This window comes from Microchirus variegatus (genome assembly GCF_963457635.1).
Source record: "Microchirus variegatus genome assembly, chromosome: 13".
Classification (NCBI taxonomy): domain Eukaryota; kingdom Metazoa; phylum Chordata; class Actinopteri; order Pleuronectiformes; family Soleidae; genus Microchirus; species Microchirus variegatus.
In genome coordinates, this window is record NC_139814.1 from 14991286 (window position 1) to 15014106 (window position 22821).

The following is a 22821-nucleotide window of genomic DNA, read 5'->3' on the forward strand; positions in this document are numbered from 1 at the left end:
ATTCTGTTGTTTTATTGAATATTACTGCTGGTTATATTTAATTAATTAATTAATTAATTAATTAATTAATTAATTAATTAATTAATTAATTAAATTATTATTTATGGGAGAAGCCACGCATGTTTCTTTATACCCCGAGTTTAAATGACAATGAAGAGATTTCTGATTCTGATTCAGTATTTGTTTAAAGTGACTAATAGTAGTAGTAAAAATATAAAAATAATAGTAACAATAAGGCATGAGATGCATTTCCAGGGGTTAAACGACAGGGTGAGTTATAGCAGCCTGCTGCAGCCATCAATATTCCCTGTGGGGGTAGAGTGCTGAGATAGCATTTTAGCACCTCAAAGAAGGGAGTGCTGATATACAATCCCTTCTGCTGTGTAGATGCTAACAAAGGATGTGGTCGAGGGAAACACGGTCATTGATCGTTCAGCACTTGGAGGTTCGAAAAAATACAAATTCAAATTGTGTACGCACACACGATTTACTCGACTAAAATGGTCAGGTATAGGCTAACATTTTGAGCTTTAGCTGACGCTTTGATGTCAGAATTAAGGATCAAACGGTGTTATTTGGAGGAAAAATGCGCTGCCCTGTGATGTTGGAAAAACTGATGTTATCTGTCATTTTCCCCATAGTCGAGGACAATGCTACAGAGGAGTTCAATGGGCCTATCAAAGTGATAACAGATGGAAGCAGAGTGCGATTTGTGTGTGCACACCCAAAGAAATTGCAGGTTGTTTGTAGTGCTCACGAATAAATCGGAATAATCTGTCCTCTCCTCCCATCCCCTGCTTCTCTCCTCCCTGGTATATGCTCTGAGGTGAGTAATCTTTCAGAGTGAGAAAGAGTGAAGGCCCAGGTTTGTTTGACAAGGTCACGCTTACTCCAGCATTAGACCTTAGGGACTCGACGCTATTACTCAAAGAGAAAACAGAAAATCCAAATGGCCGTGTTTGAGCAGAGCTCCAGAGAGATTGGTCTTTGCAGGAGGAAGTGTACAGCAGTTTGCATTCCCTCAACTGGATTTGGAAAGTGCATAAAGTATAATGCAGCATGAATACCAAAGTAAGTTTGCAAATGTTTCCCTTCTCCACATCGTTTAAGGATTTTACTAGAAGCTGCTGTCTCTTTTAGTTGCAATTAAGGCACATTAAACTCACAATTGACTGACAAATGACGGTTTCCTGACAATATTAAGTTGCAGGTAAGATATGGTTTTGCCTTTATTCCTTTCCTTGCCTTGCCTGGTTTTGTTGGGCGACATAAAATCTACAAATTTTGAGCTCATTGTCATTTGTATGCATATTTTTCCGACTCCAAGCTATATTATTTGAATGTTAATTGGATTTAAACATTGCCAGGTGATGTGAGGGTGTGACCTAAAGTGGTCAACACTTTATATCAAGGTGTGCGTATAATTATTCTTTAACTCAGAGATAATGGGCCATAAAAGAGATTTAACACACTCTGAAAATTCAAAAATTGTAAAGTGCCTTTCAGAGGGATGCAGCACTGTTGAAGTGACTAAGCTATTGAGGCGTGATCACCACACTGTCAAAGAAACGTGTAGAAAAGATGCGAATGAACTGCTAAAGACTTGAGAAGAATTAAAGGTGAAGCTACCAGGAACCCATGGACCACCAGTGCTGTCGTAATCCAGCAATGCAACCTACCCTGAATCGTCTGGAAGTGCAAGGTGTTCTGTCCTCAGAGACATTGGCCATGGTACGGAAAGTTGAAACACGACCACCACTGAACAAGACTCACAAGTTGAAATGTCAAGACTGGGCCAAGAAACATCCAAAGACAGATGTTTCAAAGGTGTCATGGACAAATGAAACGAGAGTGACTCTTGACGGACCAGATGGATGAACCTGTGGCTGGATCACTAATGGACACAGAGATCCACTTCGAGTCAGGCGTCAGGTGCACTGGTATGGGCTGCTATTATTAAAGAAGAGCTAGTTGGACCTTTTTCGAGTTGAAGATGGACTTAAAATCACCGCTCAAACCTACTGCCTGTTTTTAGAAGATACTTCTTCAAGCAATGGTACAGAAAGAAGACCACATCATTCAAGAAGGACATGTTTTTTTATGCAGGACAATGCTCCATAACGTGCATCCAAGTACTCGAACAGCAACATCACAGTAATTGAAAAGAATGGTTGCTATTTGGTCACTGTCAGAAGCATTTATTTGTAAATTGGAGTTGTTAATTTGTTATCTTTATATCAATGAAATTAAACAAGTGAGATGGGAACATTTTAGTTTTTCATTACGTTGCATAATAATTCTGCACACTAATAGTCGCCTAATAATTGCGGTTTATTGGCAATTTGGATTGACTGAGAGAATAAAATGATTCCCCAGGAACACAACTTGCCTAATAATTGTGTGAGAAACACAGTGACAGGGAAAGTGGTTTGAATATAATGGACATTTAAAAGTTGCACACTACAGTAAAAACGATCCCACTCGGTGTCCTAAAATTCAGTGTTATGAATGTTTTGTGATATTACTTTTTTTTGGATATCTCCTCGTGATTTTAAGCTTCTCTGTGAGGTTGTAACACTGTGCCCGACAGTGCAGTTTAAAGCCGGGGCCATTCTTCACTGTGTCCAATTACTGTTTGAACTAGATTTACACACTCACTCTAAGTAGCATCTGTTAGAGCTTTTTTTTTTCCCGGTTAAAGGATCACTTAAAGCTACATTTTAGTTGTGTCTGGTTTTTTTTTACCCTCCACTGCTGAAATAAGTCAGCTACCTGGAATATCTCAAGAAAACAGGAACAAACACTTTGATTCTCAAGTGATGGCAGGAGATTATTAGGCAACATCACCCAAATGAGCTACTACTTCTGGACTGGAATACCACAAAGTGTGATCCAGACATTCACGTTCCAATCACTAATGTTTTGAAAACCCAAGGAATGTCCTCATGATTCATTTAGTGCCATCATCAGGTCAAGTATGTTGTTTGAGTGATAGTTGGAGGGAAGTATAATGAGAATAAAATGTTTGTTGAAGTTCTAAACACATGGTGTCGGTTGGTTGGTTGACAAGCTTTGCCATCTGTAAATGTAAAAGCAGAATCTGTTGACTAATATGCTTTAATATCTCTACATGTGTGTGTTTTCATTGAACAGAGGGCCACGAAGTGAAGGTGGGAGAGTACAACGCCATTGACGATGTGCTGGACCTCATCAACAATTCCATAAGGTTCCAAGGTATGACGATAATAGATATGAGCGCTGTGCTCCCTTTATCTTATAAGGGTATTTCTCACAACCTCAGCACCCTCTCCACTCTTCCACTTGCTCACTTGACCCCTCGACCACACATACTATACTCATACACCACCGCCACTTAGTGTAGGGACTCGCGACTCTCTTCTACCGCTCTAAACGGTCCTCTCTCTGCTAAATTATTAACCAGTCCATTTTTCAACCCCCCTCCCGTGTTTGCTTATGTTGACACACTTTGTAATTTGTTCAATTCCCCTGGCTATTCTCCTCTTCGCCACCCGTACCCCACATACAGAGAAAGTCTTGGGCAGTACCATCTGAAATGCTTGTATCCACGTCCCCGACCACAGTAAGCTGATATGTGTAAGGCGATGCCATATGCGATCGATTGGCACACTGACGGGAGAAAAATGGAGCAAGAGATAAGAAAGTGCAGGGTCTGACCATAATGACTTGCACCGCGGTGCTTTAAGACGTGTGCATTCAACTAGGGGGGAAGTGAAGACGAGGAAATGGGTCTCAAATGAGGAGATTTCTGCAGCAGTTTTCTTCATTTCAGTGTGACATGTTTATGTACTGAGGGATTGTCTTAACACATTTAACCACACTTCCTTTCCTTCTTAGGTGTGGGACCTCCTAATGATCGTACGTTTGTGCATCTGCAGCGCCGTCACATCAACGTGCCCCTTTACAGCATCCTGTCCACCATCACTATACTGGGCATGCTCATGGCCGGAGCCTTCTTGTTCTTTAACATTAAAAACCGCAACCACAGGTCAGAAAACGGCACTGGTGAAGCAAAGGTTTGATGGGGGAGGGTCAACTGAGGAGGAGCTATCCAGGGTGGAATAGATATACTGTCTTATATGTACAGTTCAGCCAGAAGTAAGTGGGGTTAAATGAAAGATGGTAGGAATAATGGAAGGGCGAGCGATATTATAATGAAAGAATGAATAAAGAAGAAAAGAACTATCATACTTGTATTTTTGATTCATGGACTATCTTCTATTCTATTTATTGTCGTCCTCTCTAATCTAATCTCCTCCAGACTAATCAAGATGTCCAGTCCTTACATGAACAACCTGATCATCCTGGGAGGCATGCTCTCCTACGCTTCTATCTTCTTGTTCGGTCTGGATGGAGGCTTCGTCTCTGACAAGGAGTTTGAGACCCTCTGCACTGTGAGTTTCCGCCGTTACTTTTACCTTATAAAAGTTGGAGTTGGATGTGCAGTTTATTCATTATTTTTTTGATAGACACAGTTAGGATTTTGCTTATGAGATGTGAACAAATTCAGATAAGGTTGTACATAATAATTTTTTTCATTAATCTTTAATCTGCCGTAAATTGATCAACTAATTTTGTCCGTAAAATGGACATTTCTCTTAGTTACATTTTCTCAAAGCCTGTCTTTAGTTTTCATGATTTCTTCAACCAACATTTAAAACCCCATAATATTAATATTTAACATGATTCTTGAGCTAGAGAAAGGATGACATTCAACCTTAAACCGTGAATTGATCATTTTTAGTTTGAACTTTGCCCCTGCTGAGAGTTAAATCCCCCTCGGATATACTTGGTCGGAAACATGCAGTTAAACTGCACTTGTACATAAAGCTATAAAACCAGAGAGCACTGAGTATCACTTTATAAACAGACAAAAAGTAATTGAATGACACATATGCAATGCTTGGGTTGTAATACGGCGGGATCCCCAACTATCGCCTATATTTATTTTATGTTTTTGGTCTTAAATTTCATTCAAGGTGGAATTAAAAAAGGCCTTAAAGCTCCCATATTATGCAAAATCAACTTTTTAATAATTGAAATCCTTATATTTGGGACTCTGGAGGCCCTACCAGTCGCCAAAGTGTGAGAAAAGATGACTCACTCATGTTTTTGTGGGCCTTGTCCGTCTAAATACAGGACATAAAACACGCGATGTTGACTTCCGTGCTCATTGGGACGTCACAAGACGCTAAATTCCTGGAATTGTTGTCTCGCGGAGCTCCGCTTTGTCCTTAAAACACGTGAGAGTGCTGGCGAGGGCAACGGTATCCGAAAACCGGAAGTCCACGAAAAGTTATTTTCTTGGCTCCACAGTGCAACACAGAGTTCTACACAAACTTCCAGTCTCAGAGGAGTTATCTGTCCAGTGGATACATGTTATATATGACGGCAATGTGCCTGCTAGAGCCTGCAAATTATCACCTTTCCAAATGCTAACTGCTGTTAGCTCCTAGTAGCCTCTTTGGCTGATGTCATTTCCTGTCCCTTAAGTTTTGTTACCTTTTTTTGTTTTTTTTTGTTTAAAGAGATACTACAAAACCAAGCTTTCTAAACAGGGCCGTTTTGGAACTGCTATGGTGCGTCATCCTATTTTGACCAAAGCCTGTCACAGAACTAGTTTAACTTAAATAGGGTATAGTATGAGACCTTTAAAAAGTCTGACTTGCTGAAACCTGCAGATACCCTGTTAATAGAGTTTATGGAGTCAGATTAATGCTAAATTGTATATTATACAATGAGCCAAAATATGAAGAGAAAACTGGTGGAACACTAATCACATGATCTAAGTGACAAATTCTCGTTGAAAATTGAATGAATCTCTCTCTCTCTGGGTCTCTCGCGAGCACAGAGCACATTAAGAGTCTCCCCCCAGGTAGTATGACTGCGTGACTGTGTACATGCTGGAATAATTAAAGAATTTTGATTACAGTGATAGCAGTGTTTCCGCTGAGATGCCACCCCTCCAGACACAGACACCCACAGCAAGGTGATGCCAGAGTACTGTAGGTCTCGAGCTGCCACCACCTGGCTGAAGCTCTGTCGCAGAGCCAAAAAAAAAAAAGGAGCTTGTCACTTCAGATACGTGTGTACAGCACAGACACAGAGAGGTTGATCTGTTCTCCATCAATCAACGTGTGCCTGGTCACCTTGAGAATAGATGCTGCAATTGTTTTCATCTTTTTTTTCTTTTATTTTTACCCTGCATTTTGCCCTGACCTGACTTTTCCCACACAGTAGAGAGAGTGTCACAAGAAGAGGTATTGAGGACACACGGCGCACAAAGGAGTTCATGCCGATTACCAAACTTGTGTACCACGTGCCGCAGTCAAACACAAAGAACACAAAAGCACACACACTCACACCTTCAGACCCTGTAGCTATATTAGGATTTTGTCATTTAAATTTACATGCGGAGCTTTTTAAAACACTTCAGCAGTGGTCCTTTGTGCCAGAGCAGAGAGAGGTCTACATTTTGTCTCTCATTATGATGAAATGTGACAGCTTCAATGGTCCAGGATGTTCTTTCAGTCTCAATACTTGGAGATGAAAGAATAATTCTGACAGCATCTTTATTTTTAGAATGCTTCGCAGTGCTATTTTGAACTTCCCAGGGAAAATACAAATATACCTCTCAGATCAGATGTTGTTTAAGGCCTTGATCGTGGTGACTTGACACGGTTGTGTGTTCGTGTTGTTCTGATAGGTTCGGACGTGGATTCTCATTGTTGGATACACCACAGCTTTCGGAGCCATGTTTGCCAAGACCTGGAGGGTGCACGCCATCTTTAAGAATGTCAAGATGAAGAAGAAGGTATGGGAGCATTTTACATGTTTAATGTTCAGATGATGACATGTCACAGAGACCTCCATGACAAGTTGACCTAATTATTATTATTTATTTTTTTGTAACTTAGCATTAGCATTAATGTAGCTAGATGTTGTGACTGTCAGCCACGCCATGAGTTGTGCCTAATGAGGTTGCACAGTGTTTGTATTATGTTAGCCTTTACGTTCCTTATCATGCATTACCGTAACTGGAAAAGCTTCTTCAGCTCCCACTATAGGAATACATAGTTCCTACAGGCACTGCACTAGTAGGAAAAATGTACAGAACATCACAAAATAATACGCTCTATGCATCATTTTTATAAATAAAAGTAAAAGACAAAAAACTAAAAGTCGTAAACCCCCCACCCAACACAAAAAATAATTTTAAAAAGCCTCTGAGGAGAGAAATGTATACATTTATATTGCATATGTTGTTACATTCTTTCCTTTATTTTAGTCATTTTTCCCAGCCCATGTCAAACTTTTCTTCTTTCAAACATAATCTGTAATGGAGTTTCTCCATGATTACCAGATTCTCAATGATATTAGTCATATTAATCCGAAGCCAGTTCCTTGTGATAGCCTTTTTTCGAGCAACGGCGAAATTTTGATCAGATAGCTATTAGATTTATGAACTCCTAATTATTTGTTTTTAACAAATTAGATGCAACTATCTCTGTAAACTGCTTTTATTTTAGTTAGTTTTACGTAAGTCTGAGTGGTTCTCCAGGTTCCTATCATGTTGCTATGTGTCTCTTAAATACAAAAAGACCTGTTAGCTTCATCAAGGCTGTTTTACATGTCTTTTAAAAGCCCAACGCTGATGTGTGGGAGCTTGTATTCAGACCCACACATTATAACACTCTGAAAAGACTGACAACTGTTTTTAGAAAGTTGTAACAAAAAAAGAAATCAGAAACACAAAATGGCTTTTTCAAAGCATCTGACGAATCGGTTTCACTGGCCCAGTTATATAAAGCAGTGCCAAGTTCACTCTGCTTGCCCTTTTTGTATTTATAGATTTTACGTCCCCCTCTTTTTGTCTATCACCCTCTCCTTCGCTTGCATATTATTCTGGACTAAGCGTGGGTGAGTTAGAGATAGAGGAACGATGGATGGATCAAACAGTTGAAGAGTTTGGAGGGATGAAGTGAAATAGTGGCAAAAAAAAAAGCAGGGCAGATGAAAGGACAAGACAAACAATGTGGCAAAACTGGCAGTGAAAGTAGGTTGGACACTGAAAAGAAAAAAGGGGAACCCTTGGGAAAACGAGGGCGACAGAGATGAAGATGAAGAAAATCCTCACTACAGGTCAAATGATCAGAAAGTCCGTGACCTAGTTCTCCAGTATATTCACAGTTCACTGTAATTTTGTCTCTTCAGCTGTGTCCAAATAAATGACACTGACCGTGGCCTTTCTTATCTTGTCTTATTTATTTTTTTCATCACTGGAGGAAAACAGTTTTTACTTTACTCCGAGAACAGTGAACTCGGCGGCGATCCTTCGCAGCCAATTATCTGTGCTCAGTTCACCCTTCCTCACCCTCTCTTCCTCGCTAACGGAGACAAAACAGATGTTTTCTCCGCCGTATTCATACCTACCGCATTCAGCGTTGGATAATTCAAGATGTATCCATTGTTGGTTCAGGGCCGGGGTTTGTGTGGGCGCGCACACACACACACACACACACACACACACACACACAAACGCACTGATTGAGTGCAGGTGCTTTGGGTTCAGTGCAGGAATAACTGCTGTTGGGTGCATGAAATCTCTGCCAGGCGCTGTCAGAGGAGGGACACACACAAGCGTTCGCCATATTTTCTTCAGTTAGGGTGGCAATACATCCCTCATCCCTTTCTGTAGACCATCCCTCCATTCAGCCCCCCCCCCCCCCCCCCCCCACACACACACACACACACTCTCTGAGAGCGAGCAGATTGTAAATCCTGAGCGTGTTCGATAAGGGTTCCACTCGGTGGGCTGCAGCCGGCACTCCTTCACTTCCTAAAGAGCTCAGTGCCAGAGACAGCTTTGGGGGGAGGACTGTCAATCAATGTCCTCCGTTCTCCAAGTACACACCACACACACAAACACAAACACACACACTCACCATAAAATGAACCCTCAACACCCCCAGGCCCCTGTGCCAGCTACTGGTGATTATATGCTGAATATACGGTGGACACACACACCCACACGTTATAAATTTTATATAAGCCCGGAAGTTTGTTTTTGTGTATTTTGCTCAGTTATGAATGAAGAATGGAGGAGACATTTGGATCTATAGTTTCATTCCTATTTACAACAGGCCCAATACATTAAAATATGTTTTCCAAGTTTGAAGAAGTTGAAAAAGAAATGTAAGTTTCTTATGGAGACAAGAAAATATTTATTTTATTTATTTAACCAGAAAGTTCCTTGAGATAGAAATCCAGGTAACACTTTAGATTAGGGAACACATATTCACCATTCACTAGGTGCTTACTAACATATAAGTAGCATACTAGCCCTTTATTAGTAATCATTAAGCACACATTAACACCTTATTCTACATAACCTTATTCTACCTCCTATTACAACATGAATTAAGATTTTTCCTACATAAGGTGTCAAAACGTGCTTAATATTTACTAATAAAGGGCTAGTATGCTACTTAAATGCATGTTAGTAAGCACCTAGTTAATGGTGAATATGTGTTCCCTAATCTAAAGTGTTACCGAAATCTCATTTGTAAAGGAGACCTGAGCCAAAACAGCTCACCAGTTACTTTTCAGTTAAATACACTACAATAAAATGCACACAGCATGAGAAAAGAAGCAGTTAAATTCAATCAGCTGGAATTTTCAGTCACAAAACCTTTTAACTTAACTGACAGCAGAGCTTTTTGTGCGTGTGTTTTGTCATTTTCACCAAAAAACCACACATCTTATACTATATTTAATTATTATGCTACTTTTTCGCTCTGAATTTGAAGCCACGGTCTGATATTTGACCTGTTTTTGCCTCTCTTCACCAGCCTGTAACCTATAGCGATATTCCAACACGAACACCACACCTCGCCCATTTTGGTTCAGTGCCAACACGATGAAACAATGCCACATCAAAAAAAATAAAAATCCCGGCCGTCATGCATCTCATCCCGAGCCCGCCGGAGGATGAAAAGTACAAGAGCGCTGGGCAGCATCAAGGCTACGTGACAGTTTCCAAACACTGCCCTGCTTGTGTTCCCTGACCTTTCCTTTGATCCACGGTTACAAACGGTCAAACACTATTATAAATAAAGATCACAAACAGGTCATGGCTTTCATCACTCTAAAGTTCATGCTACAAAAGAGGTGCTTTATGAGTTGACAGCCTTGACTCTTAGTGGGTTTGATCTTTTCCATATTCTTATTTGTTGGTGGCATTTCACTGACGGATGCGGATATTGTTTTAAATCCTTAGACAATGAAGTCAAATCTGAGTATGTACCACAATGTAAAAATATCCATATTGAATTTGTAAATAAGTCTTGGTTTTGGACTCACAGTTTGTATATTATGATGCTTAATAAACAATAATTAAACAGCTACAATCATTGTAATCAGTCACTGATTCCATGTTAAGGCCCCAAGATGAGATCAGAAAATTTGGCTTCACAGACACATGTGCTCTTACATATTGATAGCAGGTGAACTAATACAATCACTGCTTCTTCTTTTCCCCCTCCAGATCATCAAGGACCAGAAGTTGTTGATTATCGTAGGAGGGATGCTGCTGATCGACTTGTGCATCCTCATTTGCTGGCAGATTGTGGACCCACTTAGGAGGACTGTCGAAGAATACAGCCTGGAGGTCAGTGTGCTGCTGCTGTTGTTTTTCTTTCCTTATTTTTTTTCTTAAACTTGTGCTTCATTGTTGTTGGTTTTTTGCCTTCACTGGAAGGATTTCAGACTTGATAAAATGCCTGTATTTGGAGTTTTGGGCAAACAAAATGTCTGCCTTGGGCTGTGGCACAAGCATCTTTGTTGTACTTGTTATTTTTGGGTCAGGATGTGAGCCAGTGCTGCCTCCTGTGCCCATCTCATGGTTGGACATTTGCCATCTGTGGATGTGAGACTTTGGCAAGGCCTGATGGAAAAGAGGCACTTGGCGCCACTTTTTTTTTTTTCTCGCTGGGAACGTGGCGTTGAGTAGAAACGAACTCTACTTTGCCGCCGTTGGTTTGAGAACACTCAGGTTGGGTAAGATTGTGCCCAATTGGATAAAACGAGCATTCTGGAGCTTTGGATTGAGAAGTTGATTACGTGTGAAGAGTGTTTTCTGTTAGGTGTGACATATTAGCACATAACTCAGCGGGTTTAAGGAAATGTGGACTGATTTAGCAAGGAACACACACTTTTAGAGGATGTGATCACTGTTGCCAAAATGGCAGATTGACTTGTTATTTCCCCCCACATTTGTGTTTTATAAAATATTTTTGTCTTTACAGCTTGGCACCCATGTGTTCAGCAAACTGCTTAAAGTGGAGGGTTAAACGCTTGGGTCGGGAAGATTTCAAGCTACATATATTAAAATAGCTTTGAATCTAGTCTTTTTTTTCTCTCCCCTGTTTTATTCTTGAATAAATTAGCTCACACTGTTAAATAGATGGTTTCGCCGTTCCACTGGTGAAGCATAAGAAGCTGCAGAGCTCATTCGTTCCTTAATCTATTAAGTTGTTAAACCAAAATATGGGCTCACATTAAGCCAAGGGCAACTGAAGTACTATGATGGTAAAATGGGTTATGGAGCAGGTGCAGCGAGGAATACTGTACAAATAAGATGAATGGTGACGTTCAGTTATGAAGCACACTTTAGATATGGATTGTTAAATGTGAATATATTAATGTGTGTCACTCTGCGCTATATAAAAACAAAAAGTGCTTGTGATGGTGTGTTTAGTGTTTCAGTATGAAGAGAATCATACCACTGTGTATGCTACGTTTACTGGGTTTTGCTGAACAAAATCATTCCTCAAAATTATGTTCCACATTGCTCTAAATAGTGTTCTCTTCATCTGCTGATAAGTCATTCAGTAAAGATAATTTACTTTGCTGTTGCTACTAACAACGGGCAAACAGGACTAATTATTCCACCACAGCTGAGATTAAATCATCTGTCTTTGAGGATCACAGACCATGGATACTGCTTAGTAGAGATTTCCCCTATTGAGTTGTCTTTCAAGTCCCACAGAGAGTTTTGCACATAGACCACAAGACTGTTAGTGGTCTCCCAAGAGCCTGAAGTCCTTAGAAATCGAGGGCATTGGTCGTATCGCCATTGATAAAGGTCGCTTAAAGGCAAGGGTCGAACTGTGGATTTTAATGGAGGCTATTCCTTTGATTGTATTGAATGGATGGTGTTTGCTTGCTCGTTGCTGCCAAGGCTCTGTTGGGATTGGAAAGATGATTTATTGTCTTTCCTTTGTGTCTTCACTTAAATTAAAACCTTGTGAAATGATGAATAGAACTATGAAGGAATGTGCGCATGGCATCTTGCTACACCTCTTTATATTCTCGTGCTGTATAATTGACACATTTATACAACTCTAAACAAAGTTGAAAATCCCTTTGTGATGATAGCCACTCATGGCATATATTTAAGCCTGCCTTAAGGGTGTAGCAAAGCCTTGCCTAACATATTCATTTGTGAATGTTGTCAGTGTGTGTAGTCAGGTCCTCATGGAGTATTCTCAGACTCTAAGCCCCTGGCCAGGGGAGTGTTGTGAATATATTAACTGCTCAGTAGGAGTCTGCAACCCCCATGGGGTCATGGATCTGCATGCCTGGGCTGAGGCAGAGGCGCCTCGTGCCTTGTCCAGTCTGCCAAGTTTCCAGTACCTGCAGTATTGGACCCTTGAGGACCAGCAAGGGGAGAGGCAGCCTCGTGCTCCTCTGCGCCCTGGGCCTCCAGGGTTGTCAGGTGGGACCAGAAACCGGAAGGCAACTCAAACACCCAGACAGGGGGTAAGGTACATGAGAGAAGAAGCCAGGAGTGAAACATACTATAGACACACGCTGTATTTACTGCAGTAAATAATGTAAAGACATTTAAGGAAAATGAATACATGTCATGTACTACCAGAGAAGAAGGAGAGTCCAGAACAAAAATGTTAAACCTGGTGCCTCAAGGCAATGCAGCAGATTAGACAAACCAGATTGGGTAATATCTAATTTTCACCCTACCTGTAGTAACACCACCAACACAGCCCCTTGTGTTTTAAATGCGGGTGCTATTTTTGGTCCAAACACCCACTTAGGTGCAATGGGGGGTTGTGTACGAAGGTACTAGTGAATGGGAACACCGCGGATGGTCATAAGTCTCAGGAGCAAGAGAGTCCAGCTCTGACTAACAGTACTAACAGTAATTGGCACAAGGAGAAGGACCATTAGGCATCCAGTTCCCTGTGAGCTGTCAGATCACGTTGATGCTCCTCCCCTTTGCTGCATCTCTGTAGCATTGCGTCCTCCCCAACAAAACACTTAACCATGAGAAAATCCTTTTTATTAAGATTAATAATGTTTTAAATTGTGGTCTAATTTTGCTCTCGATGCACTGGTGTGTGTTTTTCTTATTATTGGATGCACAGAATTCTGCATACGGGGTCTCTGTGTCGAGCTGCATTATCATCTCCAAAATGTTGATTTGAAAATGTTCATGATTGAGATTGGTGAATCATAGTAGCTTGTATCACTTTTCAAAATGAGTTTTCACAATATTACCATATTTGTAGTGCCACTTTAGTTGTTAATGTTCCATGTCTCCCACACGTCTGATTTTGATCAATGTACTCCTCACTGATGTTTTTGTCTTGCGTTTAGATTGGTGATGTTTTAGGTTCGAGTGCATTCATATTGGTTATTTCTGTAATTTTACGGGGCTCGGTTTATTACTGTCACATGTGCAGCTGTGCTTGTTATGGGTTTATCAAGCGGTAATGTGATGTGGGGTTTTTGTCTGACTGCAAACACACTACTGAGTGAGGAATTCAGGTCTGTGGTGTAGATGACTGTACTAATGTCAAGAAGTTAACAATATATAACTCAGGATAGGGATTTTACAATACAATCAAGTGTAATGTTCTGATAAAAAGACATTGCAATTATTTAAAGGACTGTTCACTCTGTCATTGTCACACCATGTTGTGGTATCTAAATATCCACTCAGCATGACATTAGCCCTGGTTTAATGACACATTTCTTTCTGGTAACAGGTCAACTCAAGGAAGCAGTGTAGGTTTGCGCGTACAGTATTTCATTATCATGTAAGAAACATCTGCAGCTGAGCTATGTTGTAAGTTTATTTTTCTCGTCTGAAATATCATGATTCTCCTCTGTCGCCCAGTATGATCAAAGAGAGGACTACGCTTTAAAGTAGTGATATCGTTATTATCCTGCACGTGCTTTTACTCGGCGGAAACATCGACAAATTCAATCCTCTGCTTCACCGGGTATGAACTTTCTGCTCTGAATCCAGTAAAGCTAAGCTTAATGAGCCACTATTAACAAAACTAGGGCATCACCCCTTGAATCCTTTATTATCATGAGCAAGAAGATGAAACTGTGAAGAGGCTGACAATAGATCCTTGTGGAATGCTTCATACAACATGACTGATTTTATACCCTCAAATGAATGTAAAGAAGGTGCCGGAGACCATGTGGGGTGCTCAGTCTGTGTCTCTAAAGGAGAGTGACCCTCGAGTCTTATTTCTGCACCAAGCCCACAGTAGTTTTAATTACAGTATGTAAGTGTTGTGCCTTCACCAGAAATTACTCGTGACCTTGACATTGCCCACCCTCTTTAGACCAAAGCCTGCACTGCACGTCAGCTCTCATTGCAGAATTCAATAAAAATGTTCAGATTAAAGGCAACATTGCCAAGACGGTAATTGCAGCTCCCCCCTCCCTCCTCCCCCTCCGTTCTTTTCTGCGGTCTGACCCCTGGATCCCAACAAGGCAGGGAATATTGTGAATATCAGTGTCCGTTTCTTCTACAGGGAGCTTAGTCAGGGCAGGAATAACTTCTGCTGCCCCGGGAACGTTCTGAGAATACTGATGGAGACGTTGGGCTGCCATGAGCAATTAGATCCATTTTGTGGCTCTTTAATAATTGAGCATCTGTTAATGGTGTGAATGTTTCACCAGCAAGACAGACAGCTGCTTGCCATCGGATTAAGTCACACATTACTGACGCACGTTGCAGTGTCTAAGCACACGTGTGTGTGTTGAAGCATTTAGGTGTGTGGATTGTTCATCATTGTATTTGCTGCGGTGCGCTGACCTTGTATGTGCTGTGTCTTTCAGCCTGTATGAGTACATGTGGAATGTATGTGCTCACTCGTGCCTGTAAAATGTTTTTTTATATATATATATATATATATATAAATTTGCCTGTGTTTATGTACACATTAACATCCTCCCTTGTGGTCCTGGGCATTGTCTCCTGCATAATGAAGGACAAACCGTCGAGAAAAGGATGATTAGCATTCTGGTGCTTCCTACTGCAGACCCCTCTCTACTCGAGCCTCTCCTCTTGTCTCCTTTTTCCTTCCCCTCCCTCCCTTCATCGTCATTTTTTTTTTTCCCCAGCTTGGAAGTGCTGCAAGCATCAGCAGGCGAAACGAGCTGCAAAAGAATATTGCAGTGTGGCATCGCCATGGCAACAGCCATGGTTTCTGACATCCATAACGCAGAGAGCGGCACTGTTGATCCGTGAGACAAAAATAGCAAATTTTAGGGCACCCACTTGAGTATGGCAAAACATGTAGAGGGAATGCTAAATGTTAATGTAGAAACACAGTCTGATATGGCGACGGTATGTACTCGTGTACACTAGCATGCATATTTTAAGGCAAGTTTAGGAATGTTCACAGAGATGTTCCTCTTCATCCCTGCCTCTGCCGCCTCCGTCTTTATGCAATGAGGCAAGGAGACCTAGAGAAAACATTTTTTATTATAATTATTATCATTATTATTCCAGTGCTTTGATATTGTACTAATCTGTTTCCACTATCATTTCACTGTAATAGGAAACCATCATATGACTCACTCCTAGCATGTACTATGGAAATGAAGCTCACCGTAACTTCAGTCATGAAGTTAACCTTCATGACTCATTCATTCAAAATTCTCTCTTGCTCCCCCCTGTTTTTTTTTTTTCTAATCAGGCTCTATAACTGTGGGTGTTTGGTTATATTTTGCCAGTTATGTTTTGCTGTGAAAAGCATACGTTTTACTCACCCAATGTCTGACTATGACCTAATCCCAGATGCTTTGGATCCCAGACCAGTATCAGAAGTATCAGTATTGAAGTTCTTGAATGTTTCAACTCCAGAATTGTGCCAATACTCCAGCACTAGTTCTTCCTCTTTCCTCATACTGCACGTTGGCAGTCCAGGTCTGGTTCTGACTGTGCCTGGAGCTGGTTCCCCTCTGTTCTTGCTCTAAGTATAGAGACATCTCTCTCCTCTCTCTTCTACATACACCCTTGATCCCCAGTTTACAGTTCCTGATTGACTCAATGGAAACCCTGAAACTGTCACTGACACTCATGAAGCCAGCCTTAACACACCCACCAATCACTTGATGCAAGACACCTATTATGGTTTGGTGTCAGCTGCCCCATCCCCTTTCCTCAGAGGGCCGTTCATTCATCAAGCAACAAACAAAACTCCTCAACTAAATATGTAAAATCCTTTAAGGCAAACACATTAATTAATTGATCCTCATCCTGCAGTCCCCTGTGAGTGCAATAGAGTTATTGCCACCAGGGAAAATATCACCACCTTGTCTTTAGATCCCCAGTTAAACAGAGATATTCTTAATACCTTTGGTGTAGACTGTGGTGTAATCCGATCCATCGACTATGAAGGATGACAAATAGAGTCATATTCAGCCCTGATTGGTCCAAAAGTTTCCTGAACTTGTCATTGTTGAACCTTAAATTGCTGGTGATGTGTGAGGAAGTTGTGCTTTCATTTGCTACTGTTTAACTTTACAGAATTTGGTTTGTTAGCTGGAAATCAACACAAGACATCGTGACCTTCATTTCTCTTATTTATCTTCAGTTTAATCAGTAAAATCATTTGCAACTCTAACTTTAAAACCTCCTTTTACCATCTCACTCTCTTTCGCTTATCCATACAGGATATTTTCTGTACTCACAGATGATATTTTCTCTCGTTCTCTGCTTGATGCCGTTTTATGACATTTTTGGTTTTATGCAGTCCTTAGAGGTTGGGATTCACGACTTCCTCTTCCCCCTTTTGTCCTTTTGAATCAGTGATGAAAATACTTTCAAATTGGACCAATCGTAAGCTCTTTCTTTCCATTATTATTCATTATTACCAATTCTAAACCTTGGTTTTGAATGTTGTTGGGTTTTTTTTGTATGGTCCTTCTTTTGTTCTTTTGTACATGCTAACCTTAACTCATGTTCTGACTTCACACAACTGTATTTCATGGCATAATACCACATTTATCTCCTCTTTGAACACATACCACAGCAATATAACGTTCCTAGAAATTTCTGACTTGAATATTGCACTTCATGGTGAAATGACGATGATCAGCTTTTGAGCGTGAGCCTTCATGATCACACTGAGACAGTGACTTCACCAACAGCCTCAAGCAAATGAGGTCTGAGTTTCAGCAATGATCAGGCCAGAGACTAAAGTGCAGTGTTAAAGTCTCCATTAGCTGGCTTTAACATAAATCTCGTGCTCAGATATCCGGTATCCATTTTTACTTATGCCATTAAAACACATTTAAAGTGGCCATGCTTGGATTACACTGCTGTTTCTCCTGCTCATACGCTATAAGACACCATCTGTTTTCGTAATGCTTGCATACATTCGTTTAGTAATATGGGAAAATGTGATTAGGATCTACAGTATTTATAGGCCTACACCTACACCAGTGGAGGTGTAAAACGCCTCACTTCACTAAAGCTATGAAACACAAACTAATTTTTATTCTAAAGCATTAATGCACTTAAAAGACTTGTTTAGTACCTAATATATTCAATGTCTGCCAATAAACCCTCCTAAATGTTACACGCTGGACATGATAATGCAACAGAAAGTTTATCACAAACATTCAGTCATCATGTTTTTATGCAGTTCAATTCCCCAATAGCTCAAACTAGCAGCAGTTGCTGGTCTTTGAAATATGGGAAGCTCATATCAGTTTCCCAGTTATTTATTCATAAATTCTTACATAAACAAACAAACTAGAACAAGGAAACGCGATAATTATTTGAAACTGAAATGCTGTAATAGTGTTTTTATTTGCAGTGTATACATGCAAACGTAAATGGGCTACAACACCGGGCAAATGACACACAGCGACCGGCTATTTGTCTACAGACTTCCCTCACAATATCAACACAGGACTGAGGCAGAAAAAGGCTCCGCTTTCAGAGAGTTCCTCCAATCATCATGCAGAAGGGTGCCCGTCCACTGCTCCGTTGACTCTGAGAGAAGCCGAGCTTCCCTGGAAGTGACGTAAAGAACTAGTGACACGTTTTTGTCGCGTTCTTGCGCACGTTTAGTATTGAAATGTAAATACAGCGCAGTACATTTGACCTCATTTTAGAGGAAGCTGAACTTCCCTTGCTGTCTTAGAGCAATGTGTACAATATTAGCAAAGAGCCTGTTTTTACTCATGTTTTCTGTTTTTCCTCTAATTTCTGGTCATGACTTTTCCTTGAACCCTTAGAAACATGCTGATACACTCGCCTCTGTTCCCATTAATATATCCCTCCCTCTTAAATTGAAATGGTTTTCTTCAACATTTCTTTTTGCTTCCTTTGGAACACTCAGACTTTCCTTCTCTTCCCTTTGTTTTCTATCTGTTTCATTTTACTCATCCTTCTGTTTGAAGTTTCTCAATCAGAATTGTGTTACCAGTCCTCTTTTGCCTCTTTGCAGCCAGGATTTGGTGTCTGGAGAGGGGAAAAGTACAAAGTGTAGCCAGAGGGGAGTCAAATGTGTGCCAACAAAGTTATTCTGGACACACAGATGACCAGTGTGGAATTGTGTGAGTCGATCTCAGTCAGACTGATTGAGACTGTGATCACAAACCAAAAAAAACAAAAAGTATGTCTGGGTAATGATGAAAAAACACAGGTGACAGAAGGTTTCATGTCAGAATACCTTATGATCATTGCTAATGTTGTTAGTATTAGGCTTTACTTCACACACATGAGTCCATATCGATATTTGAATCTGATGAGATGGCATTAGTGACTGCACATACTAGTTTTATAAAATGTAAATTGCTGCTTTTGTACATTAATTGCAGAAATCCTAATTTTAATCTCAGTTGCTCCCCTTCCTCCTGCACTCTCACACAGGATGTCTGCTGCAGTTCCAGTCAACTGTTGATTGTGTGAATGTCATCTGAAGGACACGATGCTCTTGTTTCATTATCAGTCTGCGCAGTGAAAAGGATAGTCCCTTTACCCTTATCATCTAATCGTAGTGGCGCTTCACTCTCAACACGGTATTCTTTGGAAGTTAAGCATATACTGTCGATGCTTTTCTTTGGAAAACAACACAGAAATTGAATTCTTCACTTTTTTTGTTTTTTTCACAGACTGGAAAGATCTGAATTGAATTATGCAGAGATTTACCCAGGCATAATCAAAATCTTGGGGAAGGAGACAAGTAGATGTTAAATGACTGAAAAGAGCTGAGAATCATTAAGTATTTTTTATATAGGATGAAGAACAATTCCATCGACAGCATTATCTAAGGTGGACTTTTACGTAAACACTGTATTTTCAAAGTTGACTGGGTCATTAACAGATAACCACCTACCACGTAGCCCTTTTCTTATCAACAATAAAAGGGAACGCGACATAGACCTCACACATTCTTGCTCTGGCTTACTCCAAAAGTGATGGTACATCTACATTGTTGTGGACAGTTATCGTAAGGCGTTGTTGACCGTATGTGTTGCAACAATTATTATATACATTCAGTCATTGTGGTGAATGAGAGCTGCATTCTTAACAAGCTATTACATCGACTTGCATGCAATGATTGTCTCGCTGATAAGAAACCACTGACATTAGGCTTGTTTTGAATTCATCCATGGTGTATATCCTATCCTAAGTAAGTGTGTCACAGGCTTTACCTTGGGCATACCTTCTTCTGCTCATAGTTCTGCCACACAGCAAAAACCTCCAGCCTCCATAAAGAGTGTGAAATTTTAACAGAGGATGTTATGCTTACACTTCCGTTCAAGGGTTTGGGGTCAGCCTTCATTGGCTGCCTGTGCATTTTAGATTTTAGATTTAAGAATATTTTATTTGTTTTAAAACCTTTAAATGGTCTTGCCCCACCTTACCTCTCTGAGCTTCTCCATCCCTACACTCTTGCTCGGTGCCTCAGGTCAGCTGACCCGCTGCTCCTGGAGGTACCGAGGTCTAAACTGAAGCTCGGAGGGGAAAGAGCTTTCTCCATTGCTGGTCCCAAACTTTGGAACGCCCTCCCGCTTCATATTAGACAGGCCCCCTCACTATTCTTCTGCGTTCAACCCAGCATGAGACTCTGCTCTTGTTTTAGTGTTATATTGTTTTCATTGTTTAAACATTTTTATTGTTTTATAGTTTTATTGGTTTTTTTTATTGTTTAAACATTGTTATTGTTTTACAGTTTTATTGTTTTATATAAATATGTATATATATATATACATATATATATATATATATATATATATATATATATATATATATATATATATGTTAATTGTTTAATTGTTTTATTTTGTCTCCCATGTTTTATGTTTTAATTTATTGTATTGTTAAGCACTTTGTCCCAGCTATAGCTGCCTAAAGCCCTCTATAAATAAATAAAGTTGAGTTGAGTTGAGTCACTTAGAGATGTGGTACACGACTATTCTAGCTGTAAACGTCTGCTTTTTAATGGAATATGTACATAGGTGTATAGAGGATCACTTCCAGCAACCATCTCTTTAGTGTTCTAATGGTACATTGTGTTTGCTAATCGCGTTAGAAGGCTATGGCGATGTTTAGAAAACCCTTGAAAACCCCTGTGCAATTATGTTAGCACAGCTGAAAACTGTTTTGCAGGGCAAAATTATTATTTTGAATGCAAATCATTATTTCTAATCTAGTGACTTTTAATGGAAAACACAACAAAAATTCTATAGGTGACCCCCAAACCTTTGAACGGTAGTGTGTATATATAAGTGGTACAAAGTGGGTAGCATGGTCCAGTAGAGACATCCTTGTATTGTTCTGACACAGAATCAGTTGATTATCAAATGTTAATTGCATGTAATTCATGCAGTAGATTCGAAAGGCGGAACTCCGAGTCAGATGGGCACAAAGACTAGATGTACTCAAAATCATTTTCAACAGCTGAAACCATTTAAGAGCTAATTGGTTTCTGGAAAAATTGCAGCTGGACAGTTTTCTCATTTTTATGTTAAAGAAAGCAGCAGAGTGGGCGAAAAAAAAAAGAGTTATTTTGTATGAAATTGGTTCAAGACAAACAGATACATTTTACATCGTGGTTTGTGGCAGTTTTAGTGCAAGATTAAACGAGTACACATTCATAGGTCAGTGCTGTCCTCCCTCCAGTGTTTAAAGTCAGATTTACTTTCACTTGTTCTGTGAATAGTGTTTTTTTTTTTTGTTTGTTTTCTCCCCTCTTTCTAGTGTAGCATATTAAATCAGTAAAGTTGTCCAAAAGTTTGAAAGCATTATCATATTTGCTGTGTTTTTGTTTCGTCTCCATCTCTGCCTCGATCTCTTTTCTGAGCGAAAGATAAGGAGAGACCTGGATATCTTGCCAAGTCAACAGAGGTTTCAGTTTACACAGGATTTCATCATTTTTTTTTTATTTTTTTTGTGGAGAATATTTACCCAGCATGTTTTGTAATTCTTTGGCAATACACTTGTATTTGTCTTGTGAGGGACAGCAGTGTGTGTGTGCGGGATGTGTAAGGTGATAGCCTTATCTGTGAATCATGCAGCAGAGCACTCCCAGGAAAGGTTTCCGTGTTTGTTGACACTCTACCTGGCAAATTGGACATGAGTTTGGAGTGAGTCTGTTGAAAATGGAATCGTGTGGCAATATTTACCCCATTTATTTCACTTTACCTCTATGTGCTCAGTGATCCCTCTCTCCCTCTCTCCTTTCATCCTTTCACCCCGCTGCATGTCTTTCTGTCAAGCCTCACTAAATTACCCCCGCCGAATTCCACCATCACCTGCGCCTCACTTTTTGCTCTCGTCTCACTTTTTGCCCAGCCTTTCATACCTTGCACCTTTTCTACATCTGCCCTGGACTACAGTTGCTAGGCAACAGCAGATTGAGCTTGAGGGGTATGCAATTGTCCAATTAGAAGTCTTATACAGCTACGGCTTTATCTGTTGTAAGATGTTACTGTATTTACGTGTGTGTGTGTGTGTTTTTTTTAATCTGGGGGAGGGGCCACATGTTAAGTTTTTTTTATTTTTTTTATTGCTAACGTTTAACTGGTTCTGAGCACATCTTAAAATAGTGAACACGCTGGTAGTGGTACGTCACGTCTGGTGCAACAAAGGAACCTGATGGCCTAAATTAAATTTCTCACTTTGCTTTCTGCACACTGCTGTCAGTTCTCATCAGAGAACTCATCTAATACTACTGTACAACCACAGATGAATGACCTGAATGTGTGTATGCACCGTTAACAAAAAGACATCTCAGTGTTTTGCATCATATTGATAAGGTTTCATTCACACCTTATCAATAAGGTACCATTACAGACTTAATATTTCAGAACCGCTACTGCTGTGTCCGTCTGTCTTCCATGTCCTTTTCGTTTTATACCCTCTCGCACGTCTCTCTTCTTCTTTTTTTCGCGTCTCCCTCCATCTGTTCTTCTCTTTCTGTGTCACTCTTTTGCACC

General features: G+C 40.2%; 1 protein-coding gene across 1 annotated transcript in view; it reads left to right on the top strand.

Moving 5' to 3' along the window:
- Positions 1–22821, top strand: part of gabbr2 (gamma-aminobutyric acid (GABA) B receptor, 2) — a gene marked incomplete at both ends in the record, with an annotated part of 170458 nt that overhangs the window by 108256 nt on the left and 39381 nt on the right. Inside the window, 5 exons of the mRNA XM_083899305.1 lie at positions 3154–3234; positions 3877–4027; positions 4301–4433; positions 6746–6853; positions 10586–10708. Of these exons, the coding sequence (XP_083755431.1) occupies positions 3154–3234; positions 3877–4027; positions 4301–4433; positions 6746–6853; positions 10586–10708 (596 nt within the window). The remainder of the gene's footprint in view (positions 1–3153; positions 3235–3876; positions 4028–4300; positions 4434–6745; positions 6854–10585; positions 10709–22821) is intronic.